This window comes from Sander lucioperca, chromosome 5 (genome assembly GCF_008315115.2).
Source record: "Sander lucioperca isolate FBNREF2018 chromosome 5, SLUC_FBN_1.2, whole genome shotgun sequence".
NCBI classification, from domain to species: Eukaryota; Metazoa; Chordata; class Actinopteri; order Perciformes; family Percidae; genus Sander; species Sander lucioperca.
Window position 1 is genome coordinate 23,806,975 of NC_050177.1, and position 21,800 is coordinate 23,828,774.

At 40.3% G+C, this 21,800-nt stretch overlaps 1 protein-coding gene and 1 long non-coding RNA gene across 9 annotated transcripts in view; both read right to left on the reverse strand.

Annotated features, from left to right (window-relative positions):
* The window catches only part of synrg (synergin, gamma), a 64,643-nt gene that overhangs the window by 17,186 nt on the left and 25,657 nt on the right, over positions 1-21,800 (reverse strand). For all 8 annotated transcript variants that reach the window (XM_031297580.2, XM_031297578.2, XM_036001488.1 and 5 more), the window contains 8 exons: positions 19,888-20,027; positions 17,763-17,887; positions 17,295-17,357; positions 14,355-15,317; positions 2,862-3,413; positions 1,479-1,642; positions 1,277-1,330; positions 206-302 (listed from right to left, as the gene is read on the reverse strand). In XM_031297580.2, coding sequence (XP_031153440.1) covers positions 206-302; positions 1,277-1,330; positions 1,479-1,642; positions 2,862-3,413; positions 14,355-15,317; positions 17,295-17,357; positions 17,763-17,887; positions 19,888-20,027 — 2,158 coding nt within the window. The remainder of the gene's footprint in view (positions 1-205; positions 303-1,276; positions 1,331-1,478; positions 1,643-2,861; positions 3,414-14,354; positions 15,318-17,294; positions 17,358-17,762; positions 17,888-19,887; positions 20,028-21,800) is intronic.
* On the reverse strand, positions 10,873-14,348 carry LOC116048498. Its single transcript, XR_004104658.2, has 2 exons — positions 13,242-14,348; positions 10,873-13,203 (listed from the first exon to the last, which is right to left on the reverse strand). It is a non-coding gene; the product is annotated as an uncharacterized LOC116048498 (long non-coding RNA).

Here is a 21,800-nt window from a genome sequence, read left to right on the forward strand (position 1 = left end):
ATTAAAAGCAGAGAAGCACAAGGGAGCAGGACCTTGTCAGATCAGGCAGAGATAAGCCATCACACCCTTTGTCCTCTCTGTCCTTTAGAGGTTGTAAGGCCACACACAAGGTTCTGTAACATCCTCATGTTCACACTATACAGCTAGTCCTGGACTCTTATTGGTTGCGTGTGTGCATGAGTGTGTGTCGCTAGTGATTCCTCACCCAGCAGGTACTCCATGCCCTGAGCCGACTGGATGACCTCGGTGCAGACAGAAGAGCTGCTGATGCCATTCAGGATGTTGTTGGCTTTGGTGATGACCTTAATGTGGGAAAACAGAAGCCAGCTTTATGACATATATACTGTATACATATTATATATATATATGTTTTTGAGAGTCACTTTTTTCTGGGATTGACACCATCACCATAAGTGGTGTAACCTAGAAATGTAGACCACCCTAGCGGCAGCAAATGTAATTTGCAGCCAGGGGGTCTAGCATGAAGGTCTGTTGGCTTGCGAGCTGGAAAAACCAAACTCTGGCCGGGCCAATCACATCGTGTATAGAATCGGTGGGTGGGCTTATGGCTGCTGCTGCTGCTGGGAACAGCGGTCTTCTGGAAGACTTGGAGTTAAGCTTTTCTTTGAGAAAAGAACAAAGAACGGCACAGAAGTCATTCCTCAAGATGTGTTCGGAGTTTTGCCGACCGGATACGGCAAAAGTTCAATCTATCAACTAGCTCCGCTTACCTTCTTCGTTGCTCTGGTTGGTTGTAGCGCTATCCTATTGCGTGCAGAGGGAATTTGAAAGACAACCGTTTATCCCGCCCCTCGGATTGAGCCCTGCCAATGTTGAGTTCCCAGACCCAACATCTGGATGTGGGTCTGGCTTGTCAGGCTATAAGTGGTGTGCTTTGTAAACTTAATAATGGTCTCTATTACTGCTGGAATATTTACCAATTCATGATGTTTCAGTTTGTTATAAGGTCAAACGTTGTGAATATTCCAGTGAAAGGCGGGACTTTAGTTATGTTTTCCTCTGATGCACCTGTCACATATTCAGATGAACTGAGACTTTGTTGATTTTTAAAGTACGCTTTTACAATTGTTTTAAATCTAAATCATAAAGGTGTGTTTGCAGGGGAAAAGAAAATTATGTGTTCGAAAACGTACGCTGAAAAACATTTCAGCTTCTTTTGGTTATCTTAATTATTCTCCTACATTTGCATCGTCACTCCCACAATTAAGTCTCGCTATGGGACAAGGTCAAACACAGGACACAAACAAATACAAACCTCCAGGGCACTTTCCAGACACCTTTGCCACTCGTATGCGTAGCGCTCGCTCTCCTGCAACAACCGAGCACAAAATTATCTCAAGTGAACACCAACGCAAAGGAGAAAATGTCTGTATTCTGTAGCCTTTCACAGTCCTTTTCACAGTATTGTGCTGATAATAGCGCTAACATGAGGTGCAGTTAATGCCAGGCCTGCTCACCTCCACCTCCCCAGTCAGGTCCTTATACTTGTCCCTGATGACAGGCAGGGCGGGCTTCTCACTCAGGGTGTTGGATCGGTCTCTGAAGGGCTGCTCCGGAGCTGGAGATGGGGGTGAACGCCCAATCTCCTTGTCGCCCAAACTGTGACTGCGTTTGTGGGAGCCTGAGGCAAAGCGAGAACCACAAACACATATAAACTTTTTGTTTTTCCACATGGCTATGACTCATTTTGAGATATGCACCTGTTTGTTTGCAATCATTCTACTTCCATTCTGTTAAGGCTAATTCCTCCCGGACAAGGACAGCATGAGTAAATACTTAATTTGTGACAAACAATAATTACGTACAAAACAGAGGCACAAATATGCAGGTATGAATTATTCATAAGGTCTCACAGACGGACAAATCCTGGCAGGATACCACAACAAACACAGGCTATTCCAGTGGGGCTGGCAGTGTGTGTGTGTGTGTGTGTGTGTGTGTGAGAAACAGAGTTGTCCAGACACAAGTAATCTACCCCCCCACCAACTCCTCCACCACCCACAGAGACATGCGTCATCCTCCCCACAACCCAAAAGCGCCACCATAATCTGATTACTGTTCCACTGGGCGAAAAAGAGAAAGTAAAGCTCTCTTTCCCACACAAATTAAATCCAGCATTGGGAGATAAATCTATTGGGCAAATGGGTTTTTATCACAGTGCAGGGAACACTGATACATTATTCTTGGAACATGACACCAGCAAACAGCAGTTAAAAAACGAACAGCCTTTCAGTGGATACGGTTAATTTGTGCTCATGGATTTGTTGGCCTTTGCTAATTCATCTCACCAGTCACTGCCAATAGAGCAGAGCTGTCATGTCAACACTGCCATCTAATGTCTGACAGCTTTATTACAGATCTGATGGGCCTAACATGTAGGGGTGGGAGAAGAGTGTTGTAGCGCCATTTTAGGGCCAAGGGTTTTGAGTTGGCCAGTAGAGCGATAGTCTTAATGGAAAACATGTACGTTTGGTTACAATTTTGACATTAACAACACTTTATAGAGCCGAAACAAATTAGTTAATTAAGTCAATAGTTAATCTACAGAAACTTAGTTAGGGAAAATGCACACATTCACTTATTCCATCATCTCAAATGTGCAGATTTTATGCTTTTCTGTACAAAATTTGTACTGAATAACTTTGGGCAAACCAATTTAAAGACATCCTTTAGCAGATTGTGATATGAGGTATTTTTCAATATATATACATTTTCTTAACTGATTTAGTGCTGCAATTAATGACTGTTTTCATTATCAATTAATTTGCTATATGATTTTCTTGATTGATTGATTGTTTGGTTTATAAAACATCTGAAAGTAGTAAAAACTTGTGACTCACCTTGAACACACAAGTCAAAGGTGGCCAGTTCGTTCTTGATCATCTCCTCACTGGACTTGACTTTGGTCTGAGCGCTGGCTTTGAGAAAGTCAGACTTGCCAAACTTAGGCTTGTCGGCCTGGAAGGCTCCAAACTCATCAGACGCCTCACTTTGGTTTCCCTCGGAGATGCCATCAGTGGTGGCGGCAGGCGAGTCGGACTTCTCAGAAACCGTACTCGCAAAGTCCCCAAAGTCGTCCTCAGCATCGACACCTCCCTGGTCGCCGGAGCCAAAATCAGCAAAGGCTTCAAACTTGTCATCTGCAGATGAGCCATCCTCTGTGGGGAAGGAGGTTGTGATCTTTTCTACGGAGCTGCTTGTGATTTTTTCGGTGCTGCCAAAGGTCAGCTCCTTCCTCTGTGCTGGCACTAAAGATGCAAGGGAAGTTCTTTCGAAGCCCTGCGGCTTTCTGACCTCACCGGGCAGACATTCCTCCCGGTCTGACCAGTCATAGCTGGCCAGGGTGCTGAGGGCCGACGTCCCAAAGGGGTCAAATTTCATGTCGTCTGCTTCTGTAATGACAACACAGACATACCGGTGGTTCCTAGGAATAGCACAGATGCTGTCATCATGATAGGAGCTAGATTAACAAGCCTGGATGAGATTTCTGTCATATTATCACTATGTCACTTATCCATGGTTCAAGTGATATCTCTTTTCTCCTCATGGGAATTAAGTCTTATATTTCCTCACTTACCTCTAGTGGTGTCTAGCCCTGCAGATTTTAGTTTTAATTGGCCAGGTTTTGATATATCTGTCTGACATTTCTGCCTTTACCCAAATACAATGGAGGTCAATGAAATTTTGTCTGTGGTGTCCACAGAATTGAGAATTATCTAAAAACAATGTCCCAGGTTACCTGGATAACACTCATACCTCACTGTGGACGTTTTAAATTGGAGCAATTTTCAACCAAAGAAATAGTCCCTATGGAAGCAATCCGCTGTTGATTATCTGGATTAATCTGAACATTGCTTTTAAAAGAAATACTTCTGTTAAATCTTTAAATTGTCATTTTTCAATCGTGTAAGCACCACAAATGAAAGTCCATTCACTTCTATTGTACTGGGATGTAGGCCAAAATCTCACAGATATCTAAAAACGTGCAAATAAAACCTAAACTATTACATTACCATTACATGTTGTTTTGTTATAAAAACTGAACTGTTAACTTTACTGGCAACCTGTGTAGCATCCCCTAATGCTGCATATTCAATAGTGGCAAGAATGAGATTTATGTAAAAGGCCCCCCTCCCCATATTTTGCACTTTAAAGATGTTTTCTGCAATACACATGCAATCACATACACCGTACTGTAAATTTACTATGTCGACTTTTTCATTATAATACTAGCACCTAACTTATGAACTGGTTGCTGTAACAGTAGCACATTATCTAACCCTCATTTATTTAGAGATGTGTTTAATAAATGATGTTGCGAACAGTAAACAAGTTGTTTTGATGTCTGAGCTGACTCGTGTTTATGAGAAGAAAATTACTGCCGTCATTTTACAGAAACACAATGCATACTAACACTGCTGTTTTGTAGTGGACAGTTCCCTCTTCTCTGGTGACAAACAGCTTTCCTAACAATTATCAGAGAGTTGATCTCTTCATATTAAATGCAACCAACATCAATTAAAGATCGTTCCTGTCACTACTTCTGCTCTGTTTCTTACACTGTGTTGTGATCACTTTCTTTCTTTTTTTTTATTTACTTTTTATTAGTTCTTTTATGTGTCATCTGGGCATGAAACATACAGCATAACATAACATGACTATGGGAGGATTTGAGCATTAAATAAAACAGCAGTTAACATAAGCACATCATATATAAAAATATACAGATGCTGTTTGAAAATAGGGAAAAAAAACATTTCTTGATAAAGGATTCAAGACATGACGAAGGGAGGATTTGTGCATTAAGTAAAACAGCAGTTAACATAACCACATCATACATAAAACTATAAAGATGCTGCTCGAAAATAGGGAAAAAACATTTCTTATTAAGAGGATTCAACCTTATTTTTGCGATCTATATGAAGTCAGATCTTACAGTTGACACATAGCTAAGCCATTTTCACCAGTTCTCTTCAAAAATATCAGTTTGGTTCCGTAGTTTGAATGTAATTCTCTCCATAAGTATTCATACCCATGCTAAAGTTGACTAAAAAGAGGAATAAAAAAATCATCTTTTGGAAATTGAATACAGGGGCCATAATTATACATACCCCTATGTTAAATTCCCATAGAGGCAGGCAGATGTTTATTTTTAAAGGCCAGTTATTTCATGGATCCAGGATACTATGCATCCTGATAAAGTTCCTTTGGTCCCCACATCATCACATACCCTTCACCATACCCCCACATCATCACATACCCTTCACCATACCCCCACATCATCACCTACCCTTCATCATACCCCCACATCATCACATACCCTTCACCATACCCCCACATCATCACATACCCTTCACCATACCCCCACATCATCACATACCCTTCATCATACCCCCACATCATCACATACCCTTCACCATACCTAGAGACTGGCATGGTTTTATTTCAGTTAGCCTAATAGCTGGTTTGATTGCATTGATATGGATCTTATCTCAGTTAGAAAAATGTTAAGAATTTCATCCCTCCCTGAGGCAACCTTCCTTGGGAATTTCTTGCTCGTAAAATCCCTGATTTGCAAATATCTAAAGTGATCCTGGTTCTGCAGTCCAAATTTTTCTTTTAGAAACTCAGAACTTTACCCTGATCTAAGAGTGTGCAATATGCTGTAAGTCCATTTTCTGTCCAGGTTTTGAACCTTGTGTCATAGTTATTCGGTACAAAATCTGGATCATATGCAAACCATTTAAACCTTTCAGTTTCTCTCTTATATTGATACTTTTTAAGTATTTCACTCCATGCTGTCAAAGTGCCAATTATCCATGGGTTGTTGGGGTCCAAGAGGTGATTAGTTAATGAAGGATCTCCAATCAAACTATTAACTGGTATTTCCTTTCCCATTGTCATTTCTATTTCTTTCCATTTCGATCTGTAATTTGGAGTACACCATCCCACTAATGGCCGAATTTGAGCTGCTCTATAATAATTTCTCAAACAGAGGAATAGTCCCCCTTTCTCTTTTGGTAGTTGTAGAGTTTTATATTTTATTCTTGGTCTCTTCCATGCCCATATAAATCTGGAAAGAATTTTATCCCACTCTCTAAAATAAGGTTCTGGTTTCTCTATTGGTATCGAGTGAAATAAATATAAAAGTCTTGGTAGAATGTTCATTTTAACCGAATCTATACGAGAACTGATATTGAGATAAGGAATCAAGTTCCATCTATTGATATCTGTTATAATTTCTTTTAATTTCTTCTAGTTTTGATATGTCTAAAGGTAGGATAATTCCTAAATATTTTATAGAATTTTTGTCCCAGTCTAGACGGTACCTGGAGCGAAGACATTGAGGGGGATCAAAATGGAAACTAAGAACCTGAGTATGACCCATACTCATCTAAAATAGACATCAACGCTGGCAGAGATTCCTTTGGGTTTGAAAGGCTAACAAGCACGTCATCTGCGAACAGGGCCAGCCGTTCACCTGCTGCCATATTGATACCTGTGATCTTGTTGTTTTGCCTAGTCCAGCGGTTCTCAATAGGTGAGGAGCGCCTCCCCTGGGGGCGCCAAAGAGCCACAGGGAAGGCGTGACACGCGAAGAAGAAATAACTGTATGCAGCTCTATTGATATCGGTAATTGTGCGTGTGTGTATTAGCTTTAAAATGCATTGTTTGCTTGTCCCAAGTCAACAGAAGTCCGCATTAAGATAGGAGACAGGACCCAGCAACAAACGTAGGAAATATGATCCTGAGTTAAGGTTAGGTTTCACCTGGTCGGGGTCCCAGGCTGCTCCTCTGCTGTGGTGTGACAGAGACCGGGAGAAATGCCGATCACGCGTTTCTGGTTGTCTGTGGAGAGCGAGTTCCCCCAGATCTCCACTAAAGCTATGAAAGTCCTAATCCCCTTTACCTCCACCTACTTAAAACAAATACAGATCAAGGCTGCAGGTGGAGGACGACTTGCGTTTATTTCTCTCTGCAGCCCCGCATCGAACACCTCTGTGCATCAAAAGCACGGCCTCATTGTTTCCACTGACAGATGCGGCGTCAGCTGATTTTGCCGGGGCTTCAGCCCCGAATGATTTGAGCTTAACCCCGAATGTATTTTGAAAAGTTAACTGACAAATAAATAAAACCGGACGTTGCTTAGTGTCCACTCTCGCTGTAAAAAGCTGTGCAGCTTCAGGTTTATAAAGGACGCGCTCTGCTGTCGACATACTGAATTCGTGTATTTCTGTAGTTTCGGGTTTCAACCTCCGATGTAGAGCAGCGTTCAGCCACTTCCCTAAACTTTGTCTCATTCAGAGACCAGAGACCCAAACGGGGCTCTGTGTATGTCAGGAGGTCTGAGATCTACCGTATCAGCAGAGATATCACGTAATGCACAGTAGACTATGGTGCAGGTGGATTATTTTCTGAAAAATTGTGACTTTATTCTTGTAATAGCCTATTATAACTTTATTTTTCTCAAAATATCACGACTCCTCCAAACCTCAGAGAACACAGATGGGATGAGATCTATTTTGAATGTACACAAAGTTTTGAACATGAATCAGAAATCTTGCTCAAACACATCTGAAATATTACAGTCCAGGGGTTTATTAATTCATTAAAATGAATTAATGTATCATTGAGGTGAATAATTGTCATGTGCACATGTAAGGAGGTTACTTCCTCAACAAGAGACGCAAAAGAGGAGGGAGGAGTAAATGATGCTAGGCTACATGTGTGCTGACTCAGAAAAAGGTAGAAATAAGTGCATAGAAATTCACCAGAATGCAGGAAATGAAGTGTTTAATGCTCAAACCCGCAGACCCCCCACATCATTACACATGTTAAGCATGTTTTGTTGACTTGTGGATAGGCCCACTGATTTTATGATGAATGATTTTAAAAGTAGCCTCAATTAGGCCTGCATGAAGTTAGAAATGATCGCAAAGAATCGTTTATGAATGCACTTTTTAAAAAGTTGAGGAAATAAAATGTCTTCAAATACAATATTAAAAAATATTTACATTTTATCAGTTGTTATTTAAACTCAAACACACAAAAGATGGCATTTACTGCAGAGGGGTGTGTGGGTTAGGGCAGGCAGACGGGATTTTGGGGAAGGGGGGGCTCGGCTGTCTTTACCTACTCTAAGGGGAGGCTCACATTCACCCAATTTGAAAACCCCTGGCCTAGTCCATTGTGCCAGTGGCTCAAAAAAAAATTGAAAATAGAATTGGACTTAGGGGACAGCCCTGTCTTGTTGATCTCTCTAGTAAAAATGAGTCTGTGAGTTCTCCGTTAATTTTTAGCTTAGCTGATGGTTTATCGTAAAGGGCTTTTAATGTATTAATAATTACTTGATTGAAGCCAAATTTCTCCATAATGTTGAAAAGACATTTCCATCTGACCGAGTCAAACGCCTTTTCCGCATCTAAACTAACCAACATGGCCTGTATTTTATTTTGATTTATAGGTCTGATAATTTGTAGAGATCTTCTAATATTATCACGTGTCTGACGCGCAAGAACAAAACCTGTTTGATCCATACTGATTATTTGGGGTAAAAGTTTCTCAAGTCTTTTTGTGATAATTGAAGTAAATAATTTATAGTCCAAATTAAGCACACTAATTGGTCTGTAGTTTGCGCAGTCTAATTTGTCCTTATTTCCCTTTGGTATAACTGATAAAGTTGCTTCCTTCCATGATGCAGGGGTTTCCCCTTTTGTCAGGACCCAGCAGGGGCGATTCTAGGATCAGACCTTTAGGGGGGCTCAGCCCCTAATGAGAATGTGACACGTATACAGTGCCTTGCAAAAGTGTTAACCCCCTCCTGTTAAATCAGTAATTTCATTAGCCAATAATCTCTGAGCTAGCTACGGAACAACGTCAGCTAACGTTTTTAACTAAACCTGACACTTTATAAGTCACAGTAAAAACGACCAATTTTACATAATGTTCTAACATTCAGCTAATTTAGTTGCATACGTTTCAATTTGGGTTATAATCTGTGCCATGCAATTACCAACTTCTTCTCTGGGGACTACCAACGATAAACTTCACAACCGCACTCCTGCTCTTCCTCTGACAGATTAGATAGACACTCAGCCAAAGGCGGGAGTCTGGCACAACCACCTCTGATAGGCCCAAACTACGTTTCTGTTAACCCTTTCCTTGACGGGGCTACAGGTGCTTTAAGCCCTTTGAACCTGTAATTGTTTGTCCTCTGTCACTAACAGACAAGTTCTCAAACTCTAACTTGAAACACCAAATTTGATTTTTTTTAAATAAATAGTTTCAGAAGAAATTTAGGGTCTAAAATCGACCCAGTTGAATGTTTTTAATAAAATTGGTGTCAAAACCTCTTTCAGTTTCTTATACCACTCTGAACCAAATCCGTCTGCACCTGGGGATTTATTAGCTTTGAGTCTTGAGATAGCAGAGTAAATTTCTTCTTTTGAAATTAGTGAAGGTAATATTTTATTTTCTTCTTCCCTAAGTTTTGGTAAATGTGAGGATTCAAGTAGCGACTCCATTCTCTGGTCTGTATTGACTTAGGGTTGTGAATATCATTTTTCATAGTATGTTTTAAAACATTCTTTTGGATCTCTTGAGAATATAACTCTTCAATCTGATTTCTTTTCCTTTTTATTTCCATTTTAACCTTTGGGTCTGTTGATTCTTTATGTTCGGATTCCAAGTTTTTAAGTTCAGTCTGGAGAGTCTTAATTTTTACTTCTCTTTGTTTTTTAAGAAGAGATGTCACTGCGATCACCATACCTCTCATTACTGCCTTGCAGGCATCCCAGAGTATGGGCGGAGAACCCTCTCCATTATCATTAAACTCCAAGTATTCTTGAATTTCTTTTGCAAACTGTTCTGTTGTGTTGTTGTTGAGTACACTAGGATTTAGTTTCCAGAATGTAAGCTTCCTTCTATAGGTCATTTTCAGGGACAAATAGAGTGGGCAGTGATCTGAAAGGCCCATTGCGCCAATATGGCAGTTTGAACTTTGTCACTCTCTGTTCCAAATATTAAAAAATAATCAATTCTAGAATATGTTGAGTGTGAGGACGAATAGAAGGTATAATCTTTGACCGATGGATTTAGATATCTCCAAATATCAATTAGTCCTAATTCTGATAGCAATAAGTTACATTTTTTGGGGGCGAGGTTTTCTTATCCCAGTTGAGTCAAGGTTTGGGTTAAGCGCAGTATTAAAGTCACCTGCACATATTAAAGTCCCTGTGTTTCAGTTGCTATCCTTTCAATTACTTGGGTATAGAAATTTGGTTCTGAACCAGGAGGTATATAGACATTATATAGGGTAAGCAAATTTCCATCAACTTTCCCACGAATCATTATGAATCTACCTTCGTTGTCTTTAATAGTAGACACATGTTCGTACTTCACCTTTCCTGAAATTAGTATTACTACGCCCCTAGTGTGTTTGGACCTATTTGAGGAGGAGAAGACATATTTAAACCCCTGTCTTCTGAGTTTTTCACGCTCAGCTTCCTGTGATCACTTTCTTTACGTCTAATGCTGACAGCCTCACACATTTGTCAACACTTGACAAGCCTTCAGGTCTCCCTCTCAGTTTCTCTCTCTCTCACACACACACACACACACACACACACACACACACACACACACACACACACACACACACACACACACACACACACACACATACAAACACACAAATCAACCTTGTGGAACCATTCATATTTTGCATGACAGCACCCTCAGATAGAAAAAGCAATTTGTGAAATTGACAAGGACCTAGTTCTGTAAGCCTTGTGTCATTAGATTGTTTTGCGGCTTCTCAAGAAAGGAAAGGAGAAAATAAGACGGTACGCATTTCAGCAATACCAACAGTAATATTTATTACGATCACATGAGTAGAGAGAAAGAGAGAAAGGTCACAAAGTACTGTGAAAGAGGTCTATCATTACAAGAGGTTTGTCAAACTAACACTTGTAAAATTAGATTTCAGTCATTTAGAATACAAGGGCATGCAGAGTCAGGAGAAAAGGAAGAAAACAAACAGCAAGAAGGAAAACAAAGATAATCAGAGGATATAGAAGCAGGAACCAGAATGAGAAGGCACATTCACAGACTAAAATCAGTAATTCTGGGGAGATGACAAACTTTGTTTTACTATTAGGATGTAAAGCAACAGGTGTTTTGGTAAAGATAAGAGTACAGAACACTTGGAAGGCCAGGTTGAAAAGATAATTGAAAGAACAAGCTCGAGGCAGGAAGCATTAACCCTTTGAGGACCTGAGGGGACAAAATTGGTACAGCATCCCAAAAACCAATGCTTGTTTGGAAAGGCTGTGTACAAACTACACTTTAGGAGCAGTGAGGATGTAAAAGCCACAATTTAAAAGGTCTGCCACCTTTATACATTTACATATAAATAATATCTTAGTCCTGTGTTTATTCTAATAGAAAAATAAGAGAAGGTGATCACAATATCTGCATTAATCTGCATGTAAAAACATAAAGTGATCTTGTTCAAGCACTCAAAGGGTTACAGAAAACAAAAGAGGGCCATCCTTACACCTGCTATCCCAGAAAGGGCCTTAATTACATCCAATCACAGATGCAGAAACAGATTTAAAGAGACAGTATCCTTTTTCTCTTGCTACAGTGATTGTTTGTTAAAGCAGGCTAATGTGCACAAACTTGTGTGATCCCCTAAATAAATAATAGCACATCATTATTACTCAAGACAACAATGTTTCGTTTGGAATGTTAACCTAAAATATTGTAATCTTACTATATACTATAGGCTACATTTAATTTACATAGTTGGCAAATCACAACAAGATCAAGGAGTCTTTCATAATAAGAGCTCATATTCCTGTAATAAAAATACACTATTAAATCTGTATGAATACATTTTTTTCTTTGATTAAAAACAACTTGCAATACTGTTATGCATAAAATGATATTTTGTATTATGTTCTTGTCAATTTCACAAATTGAAAAGGCAGGCACACTGCAGCAAAAAGCAAGGCAGGAAGGGTAATACTAGTCATAATGTTCTCAGAGAGCCAGACCGTAGAGCCACACATGATAATTCATGCTGCAACATCACAGATAACGGTGAAAATAATAATAAAAAATCTGATTCCTTAAAAAGGAACTTCACAAAAGAAATACTGTCTCTTTAAGAGTACGTACATGTCCAGAAACACAATGCAAAGCATGGTGAGGTGCTCAAACTGCTCGGCCTGATACACTTTAACAGGTTAGTGCCAGAGCTCTCCGACAACAAGAACATTGGATAAACAAGGGTGAACGGGAGAGGTGGAGCAGCTGCAACAGAAGTGTAAAAGCTTCTTAGGAATGTATCGATGTTAAACTGGGCACTGTTATCAGCAGTTGCCTAACTGTTTTGCTGCAGCTTCTTGAACGGTTTGTTTGAACACATCATGTTACTCAGTACAGAGGGGGCCCGTTTCGGTTCGACCATTGTACAGAAACTGAAATAAGGCAACGGGGATGTTTAAATGTATGATTTCTTCAGGTCAGGAAGAGGAATTATCAGTTCCTTGGATGAAATGATACGTTATACATGTCGTTTACTGATAATTAACTGATGTGTTGAAATACTTAAAGCTTAAAAAACGGCCCATGCAGAAAGTTGAATGCATGAGTAAAAAAAGTGTCACAGGCGAAGACTTTGTCAACTTGTACAAGTACAACTTTCTCATCCCGCAGAAAAGCCTTCAAAAAGGTTTACAACGTGAAAATCAAAAATGGTTTGAGTTGCAAGGCTTTCACATGACAACGGTTACATGCCGTCTCGGGTTACATTAGGAATTGATCTCGAATGTTTTCTGTGAAACATGAGACATGACATGGAAGGTGATGCTCGATGAATAAATGATGAGCACTGGAGAGAGGAGGAGAGGGAGCACTGACATGACAATACCTGATCATTACCGAAACTGGGTTGACTCCCTTTTAATAAATGACCCAACAACAAGTTTTATGTAAACTTTAACTCCACTTTGATGGACGTGAGGTAGGGGAGAAAAAGCTGACACGCTAGTATGGAAACATCTCACAACTAGAAGGGCGAGTGCAGACCTCCGCCAAGGCCAAATGCCCTATCTCGCAATGTTAACGAAAGTGAAAAATAATTTGTGTATGCACCCAAAATTTAATGGGTTCATCCTTGGCCCATGCTACAAGTTCCACCAAGTTTCATGAACATCAGGCCAGTAGATTTTCCATAATCCTGCTGACAAAAAGACAGGTAAACAAACCAACCGAACCGAAAACATGACCTCCTTGGTAGAGGTAAATCGAGGGCCATTTGATCCAAATAATACAGCATGGTAACTTTGAAATACTGAAAGGTAATACAATAGCCAACGTACATAAAGTCACAAAAGCTCACACTCAAACACTGGCCTGGAAATTTTGCATCCAGCTACGATGCACCTAACATCTCAGCTGCTTTTGTGACACAATTCACTGTTGCTCTATTTCAAAATAGCTCGTTTCCTGTTTCCTATGCACAGAAACGATTCATTTTCAACTAATCAAAAATTAACTTAGCACAAACCAAATGTCAACAGTTAAAAAGGTGAATGATGGCTTACAGATAATGCCTTTGGTAAACTGCAGCCTATTGTGTGAAACCTGTGATTAGAATAAAGAGGAGGATCAGCTCCGTAACAACCTCCTGTACTCGTATTCAATTCAACCTCTCGGTTTGCGTTGCACGACACGTCAACAACACACAAGCAGAGTTTGGCCTGTGGAGACAAAAGGTACACTGACGGGAAGAGCAATGTCTGCCGCTGCAGCGTGGACAAAACAAACAGAGAGCTTATCGAGTCACCCAGACAGCAGCCCGGGACCTCGTCTATGAACTATGACTGCCAACACATCAAAACCAGGCACTCATCATTTGTAAATAAATAAGAGATGTGGGCCAGGACCTTTCTGTCATTACAATAATAATATGTGCATGGAGGGAGGCAGGAGGGTGGGGGGATATGGAACAAAAAAGAGAAGGGAGGAAGGAACTAAGGATTCAAATAAATACATAAATAAATATATAAATATATAAATAAATAAATAAATAAATAAGATGAAAAAATTATGAAATGTAGAATTAAAGATATGATGCATCTAATCTGATATGGTAATCATGTTGTGTTACGTCTGTCTTCAGTATTTGAGCATATTCAATTCAATTAGGACCCCGTTTGGTGGTCACAAGTGGGCACTGAGGAGGAGAGGCCACTGCTGGCCTGGATATTAATACTGTGTGTGACTGGACAGGCCTCACCAGAGCAATCGCACTAGTTCCTCACCTGTAGCGGGGGGCTGGTGGGCCGAGAGACCCGGCAAATCCAGAGAGCTGTCCGACATCACATGTTTCAGGTCTCCACCCATGTCCGAGAGCTTCATGTCAAGCTGCACTGATAGTGCGTCCTCGGAGTCGTCTTTTCCTACGCTGCTCCCCCCGATGGACGGGAGGTCGAGGGATTTGACAGAGGCAGAGTCCTCTTTGGCCTGTTTGAAAGCGGCCACCTTGTCCACCAGAGTCTTTTCCGAAGCCCCGAGTGCTGTGCAGAACTTAGAGGACTGAAAGTCGGCAAAGTCATCTGTGTCACTCTTGAGAGAAGAGAAAGAGCCACCGCCACTCTCCTTAGTATCATTGTAGTCCAGGCCACCCTCCAGGGACAGCTGTTTGAATACGTCGTACTTGTCTGAGCTCTGCTGAGGCCGCTGCTGAGTGGAGGTCTCCCCTTGGACCCCCACACTGCTGCTCTCGCCTTTATGCTCCCCACCAGAATTGCCAAACGCCATGAAGTCTGCAAAGTCGTCCTGAGTCGCTGCCACACCTCCTGCTGCTGAAACTTGAACAGCATCAGAGGATGAGCCAAAGAGGGCAAAATCACCAAAATCATCTGCACCTCCCCCGGTTGGTTTGGCTCCATCTGGTAGAAGCACTAGAGAGGGGGGGACAGACACTGAGGGGAATGTGCTGGGTTTTGTATCAGTGGGGGGAGGAACAGGGGGAGCTATAGAAGAGAAAAGGTCCAGGTCGGCCATGTTGAGAGGATTTTTGGGCTGAGAAAGGGACACTGCTGGCTGTTGCTGCTGCTGTGGTAGTTGTTGTAGAGACTGAGAGGTTGGGAAAGCAGAAGGGAAGGCAGGTTGGAAGATCTTGGCCTGGTCTGAAGGGTCTAATGGAGAGATGCTGTCGGCGGTTTTAAAGTCTGTGAAGCCATCATCAGCGCTGACAGACTTGAAATCTGCAAATCCTTCCCCTGCGAACCAAAGAGAACAACTTAAGATCATTCAAAAATATTTATCATGGCAGAGAGACTTAATGGGAAACTGACAGCGGCACCAGCCATGACTCTGTCATTTCACAGACAGTCTTGGGTGGCTCAGAGTGGAGGAGAGGGTTTCTCAACTTAAACTGTGTTTAGTTTATAAAATAAGAAATAATCTGGCACCCAAGTATTTATGTGATTACTTTTCAAAAATTAGTGATACACACAATTACTGTACCCGGGGGAGTTCCACAGATTATAGGCCCTGCCGCTTTAGGAGCTGTATTGGAAAGTATTCTTTCCTATACTCTGCAGCTGTCTTGTGGAATAGTTTGCCTTTAAACATTAAACTGTTGAGCTCTTCATATTATCATTTTAAATCTTCAATAAAAAACTGGTTATTAAACTTATAAAGGAAAAAGAAGAAAGGAAATAGAAATAGAAATCCTTGAAGTAGTAGGAATACTGTATTATTTGCTTGTGTTTCTGTTTGTCTATCTGGGAATTTAGTCCTGGATATATCTGTTTTTATTGTGATTTTTTTTATTTTTTATTATATTTTATTTGATTTATTGGTATGCTTTCCTTTCTCTTTGTTTTCAATGTTGTTAGTCTATGTACTGTCGCTTGTCTTCCATCATAAGGACCACAATGGAAACAAGCCTTTGGGCTTTTTTGTGTTTTTTCTATCCTTTTGAACACGTTGTGTTGATTGTTGTTGTTGTTCAATAAATTTTCCATCCATCCATCCATCCATCCACAATCCTACAAGAAAGAAAGCGGATGGGTAGGTTATGGCTTTGTCACGTTGTGAATGTTAATGGTAACGTCCAGTCTTCTGATGAACAGTGGGCTGCAGAGTGTCCAACCAACAGCACACATCACTGCACAAAAAAGCTACGTCTTCTACAGACATATAGATCCGCACTACCATGCAATGAACTGTTCACACTGAAACAGAACATGATAAAGCAATTCTGCAACAACAAAAAAATCCATCTTAACAAGTTAACAAGTTACTGTCTCCTTATGTCTAAAAGTCTCTCAACTTTCCAAGTTAAAAATGTCTCCCAGTGAAGTAATAGAGGTCCACTTACAAACGTGCTATTACAGCATTTTAGGATCAAATGGATATGAAATTTACACTAGTTACATGTGGCTAGCTTTGTGTGTCCTAGCGAATAATGTAACTGTAAATCTTTCTTTAATCTAGAATTTTAGAGTAGAAGAAGAATTTTTAGTAGTAACATTACAGTATATAAAATTAAAGAACTGAATACCAGATTACCAGTTAAGATGGGTGTTTTTTGCAATGACAAAACTCCATATATGCCATAAAAAGAGTAGCAGAAACATTTTTGGAACAGAATTTTATTGTCTCAAATCTTTTGAAACAAGCTGCTGGTTATCACCACAAAGAAAAAAGTCAGAATGCATTCTTGAGTTTCAGCAGTTAATCCACTGCGGTATAATATATGCATGGACGGAAACAGAGAATCTGTTCACACTGCTGGTGTACGGTGGAAAAGAGAGAACTAATGGGCTCATTAAGGAGATGGAGCCTGACAATGCCAAGGAAAGGTCACCGCAAAGCATGACTTACTGGTGTTGTAAGAGCTGTCCCCATCGGAAACTGTTCTAATGAAACAGGGACGGGAAACACACTGGTATCAACACTGCAGGCTTGCAAAACAAGATACAGTGTACAAAATGGCATTAAAGTATGGCTTTGTAGTGACCTGACAACTTTACCCAAGTTATAATACAATGTGTAATTAGAGGGAATCTCACACTAGGGACCATCTCAGAGCCCAATCGGTCCTCTTTGTCAATTGGAAAGAGCCAAAGGCATTTGTCTCAGGAACACCGAGAAATGTATTTAAAAAAACAAGAGATTTGGTAATATGTATGTTTTTAAGAGACAGAAAGAGACTTGAATGTGTAAGAAAGGGTGGCTAAGTTTCTTACCGACTGGTTTCTTGTCAGCAGGTTGCTCAAGCTGTCTGAACACACTGTATTTGTCTCCAGTATCTGGATCACAACAAATAAAGAAGAATGGGTAAAGTATGAACAGAAAATACAACACAGGTAGGCAGGTGTTGCCTTCATGCCACTGAGTTCATAAGAAGTATCCATTAAACTGCAGATGCCCTCATTTAAGCTGCTTTGGAAATCATTTCCTCTGCATTACAATTTAAGTAGAGTTAAATTTGCAGTAGGAAACATTCAGGGACCATCTGTCATGGTGAAATGTATGGAAACCCATATGAAAGATGAGACATTATCTGTGTTGCTAAGGTGGTGTAAACATCTGAAGATCATATTTTTATCCCTCTCTAACCTACTTTATCTTTTCGTCCCAGGGTTTACCTGGATGGGGCATTTAATGGAGAGTACACAATGTTCCTAACACCCCATGTGAGGTATTGAAGGTACCTGAGGCAGGGGGAGGAGGCTCTGCAGGCTGATCCACAGACAGCTGCTTGAAGACAGCGTACTTATCAGAGGATGTAACGGAGGCAGACGAGGAACCAGACACTGGAGTCAGCATGGCAGGCGCACTGCAGGGACACAATAGCTGTAGTCAGACATCAGGAAGAGTGAGGTTCAATAGTAGAGTCTAATCCTCATAAGCTGATAGAACATTTGCCCTGGGCTCAAAAAGTTTGGTGAATGTTTGTTAAAAGCTTTCTCATTCTTGGTAGTACTTATCATTATGGTGACGATGATGTAACGGAAGCTTAGGGTACTTCTATCTATAACTTTGCTTTATTCACGTGAATACTGAACAAAGACAAATTCATACATAAAAAAGAGTGCTACAAAGGTGGGTCATATCAGTATTTGTCTACCGTCATATACTGTTAGTTTTTACTGATCAATGCAGTCTGTCAATGTTTGCCATTGTGCTGCTGATTTTAAGAAATATATTTTTGACATATTGAACATCTGTGCTGTTTCTTTCAACAGTGCTCCTCTAACTTTGGCACAGATTATATTATTATATTATAGAAGTATTTTTTATGGTTAGAAATTATATTGTCTACTACTTGTACCTAGCTTTAAATAACGTGGAAATTAAAAGAAACACTTTGGCATTTTAGGAAATTTGCTTTTTTGCTTTTGTATCCAGAGTTAGAAGAGAAGATTAATCCCACTTTCATGTCTGTTCATTAAATGTGAAGCTACAGCCAGCAGTGCGTTAGCTTAGCTTAGAAAAGGACTGGAAACGGGAAAACAGCAGTAAAAACAAAAACAAAAGCAACCTACCAGCAGCTCTAAAGCTCACTGATTAAGATTTTATATCATGTTTGTTAAACAAAAATGCCATTTTACTGGTCGGTTATGTTGCCAGGCAACCACTGAAGTATCGAAGAAGTTACTGGTCACAGCCATGAAATAGTTTGGCACATAACCCTCTGTAAAACCACAAATTAGTGTTTTGAGGACAAGTTGGTGTGGACCGGTAGTCAAAACTATCTCTTCAAGCAAATGTTGTATCAGTAAATAAATTTAATGCAGAGAGATATAACGGTATAAGATTTATTGCCAAAAAGCATTGTTACCAGAAATAATCTACCAAACACAAATTTCCTTACTTTTTATGCTAAGTTTATGTATTACAAACAAATTAAATGATGACCATTCGTTTTGCGTTCCAATGCCACTGTGAGATACAAAAAACCAAGCTGAACATGTATAAAAATCTTACCTTAGATTGAAAAAGTAGCTGATCTGATGACAGAATCAAGCATTAAGCAAAATCATTAAGCTCACTTTCCAGTGAATATAAATGTCCTCAAAGCCCTTTCTCTACAACACATCTGACAGAAAATTATGCCTGCCAGTTCAAGCTAGCAAACCAAAATGAGCTTTTCAGCTACCAATTTAATTAGACCGCGATCTCAGACTGTAGGGAATTCTTTTTACATTGCTGAAACAGTCAAGTGTACGTTTTCATGGATAGATAGGGGGAATTATAAAACGCCTATGCCACTTAGATGTGAGATACTTTAGTTCTGTTTTTTCTATGTCCTTCAACGGATAATTGCCTTTTTTTAGCTTCCTCTCTATGAACGGGACGGTCTCGCCACATGGGCTTGGAGAGTAATTTAAAAAAAATGAGCTTATCTACTGTCCAGTGAAATTAATTCATTAAGAGATGACCCCAAACTCATTGTTATTCTAGGGAGGTTATTATGAGATATTAAGACAGTGTGCCTGACTGTTATGTTATTATGGAGAATAGCTCAGTTATAATCAACCAACGAGGGCTGAATATTAGACCCTCATCATTGCAAACATTTACATTTTTTCAACTAGGTAGAGTGCAAAAGAAGACAGACATAATGAGGAACACTGAAGATATACATTTCTTGTAATGTAAACTCAGCATTAGGTTCATATCATACAGTGAAAATCCACAACTACAACTTTGAGCTTTTTAAAGCATTGCTAATTATGTAAGCTATAATTAATATAGCATTTTGCAAAATCTAAATTGAAAAATAATTAATAATTTAGGCCTACTCAGTGTCACCACTGCACTCACAGCCACTACCTGTTTTGGTGCTGAGGTGCGATGGTGGCGGGGAAACTTCCACCTGACTCCCCCTGGAACTCAGTGAAAGCCTGGTCTCCTGCTCCTGCCTTTGGAGCCTCCTGGAAGTCCTGGAAGTCATCGTCATCGGCTTTGCTCCCCTAAGTCAAAAACATTTAAGTGAGTCAGATGCGAATTATGATCAACTAAAGCAGGGGTTTTCAAATTGGGTGAATGTGAGCCTCCCCTTAGGTAAGGACAGCCGAGCCCCCCCTTCCCCAAAATCCCATCCGTCTGCCCTAATCCACACATGCCTCTGCAGTAAATGCCATCTTTTGTGTTCCAGGCAATGATGAGTTTCAATAACAACTGATAAAATGTAAATATTTTTTTAATATTGTATTTGAAGACATTTTATTTCCACAACTTTTTTTTAAAGTGCATTCATAAACGATTCTTTGCAACAGCAAATAATTTCCAACTTCCTGCAGGCCTAACTGAGGCTACTTTTAAAATCACTGAACATCAGTAGGCCTATCCACAAGTCAACAAAACATGCTTAACATGTGGAATCGGCGCCAAAGCTACCGCTGACGACACCCAGCAGCTGAAATCGGCGCAGTGTGTCTGGGCCTTAAGCACACATTTGAAGGAGATGCACATCGTCTCTAACAAAATCAGCACAATGGACAGGTCTCTGATCAATGAACGACAATGCTCTTTGTTCACGGAACACATAACATTTAACAATCAACTGCATTGAAGGCATGTTATCAGATCGAACAGATTCACATATTTTCATCACATTTTTTAACAATTTCAGCCACATAAAACCTCAGATTCAAACAACAAACAACATGCGCCATTCACGTCATTTGGGCTACAAGAGCGGCATCGACCCTATGGCCCAACCAATTTATGCATTCAAGACAACACAACTTTGAGTTTCAATTTAATCGTCCATAGTGGCGATTTTAGACCCATTTTATGAGCTGAGATGAAATTTCATCTCAGCCCCCTTAAAAATGATAATCATTTTAGTACTTCAAGTTAGAACTTGCAAACTTGTCTGTTAGTGACAGAGTGCAAATATTTACAGGTTAAAAAAAACAGGTTTAATATCCTGTGTCGCTGGCTCGATGGTGTTTTTTGCCTCCAACGGCGCCTTCCAGGCAGCTAACCCTAACCCTAAACATAACCATTGCCGCGCTGCCTGGGAGGAGACGTTGGGGTCAAAAAACACCAAAGACCATGTCGCTGTTGCCAATGCTATGCACCTGTAACCCTGTCATGGAAAGTTTTATTTATTTATTTATACCTCATTATGATTTCATTTGATTCTGGTAGTCGATAAAGGGACTTTCATAGTTTTTATATGTTCAATATTTTGCATTTATGTATATGTGTACATAATAATAAATACATATCCATTGTTATCCAGTGAAATTACTGATTTTAACACTTTTGCAAGGCACTGTATCTGTGTCACATTCTCATTAGGAGCTGAGGCCCCCCTAAAGGTCTGATCCTAGATTTGCCCCTGTTCAGTGGGAACAGTGAGGCCGTGCTTTTGATGTGCAGAGGTGTTGGATGAGGGGCTGCACTGCAGAGAGAAATAAACGCAAGTCGTCGTCCACCTGCACACTTGATCTGTATTTGTTTTTAATCAGGGTCAGTGTGAAAAACCCACACTCACACAAGTAGGCAGAGGTGAAGGGGATTAGGACTTTGATAGCCTTAGTGGAGATCTGGGGGAACTCGCTCTCCACAGACAACCAGAAACGCATGATCGGCATTTCTCCCAGTTTCTGCTTCAAGTCCATATTCAAGCTGAGCTCGACCAGGGCCTCCTCCTCCTCCTGCAGGCTCAGTCCATCATGGGGTGTGGCGGGGAAAGAGAACGGATTTCTCACCCACTGATTTCCCATTGCGTC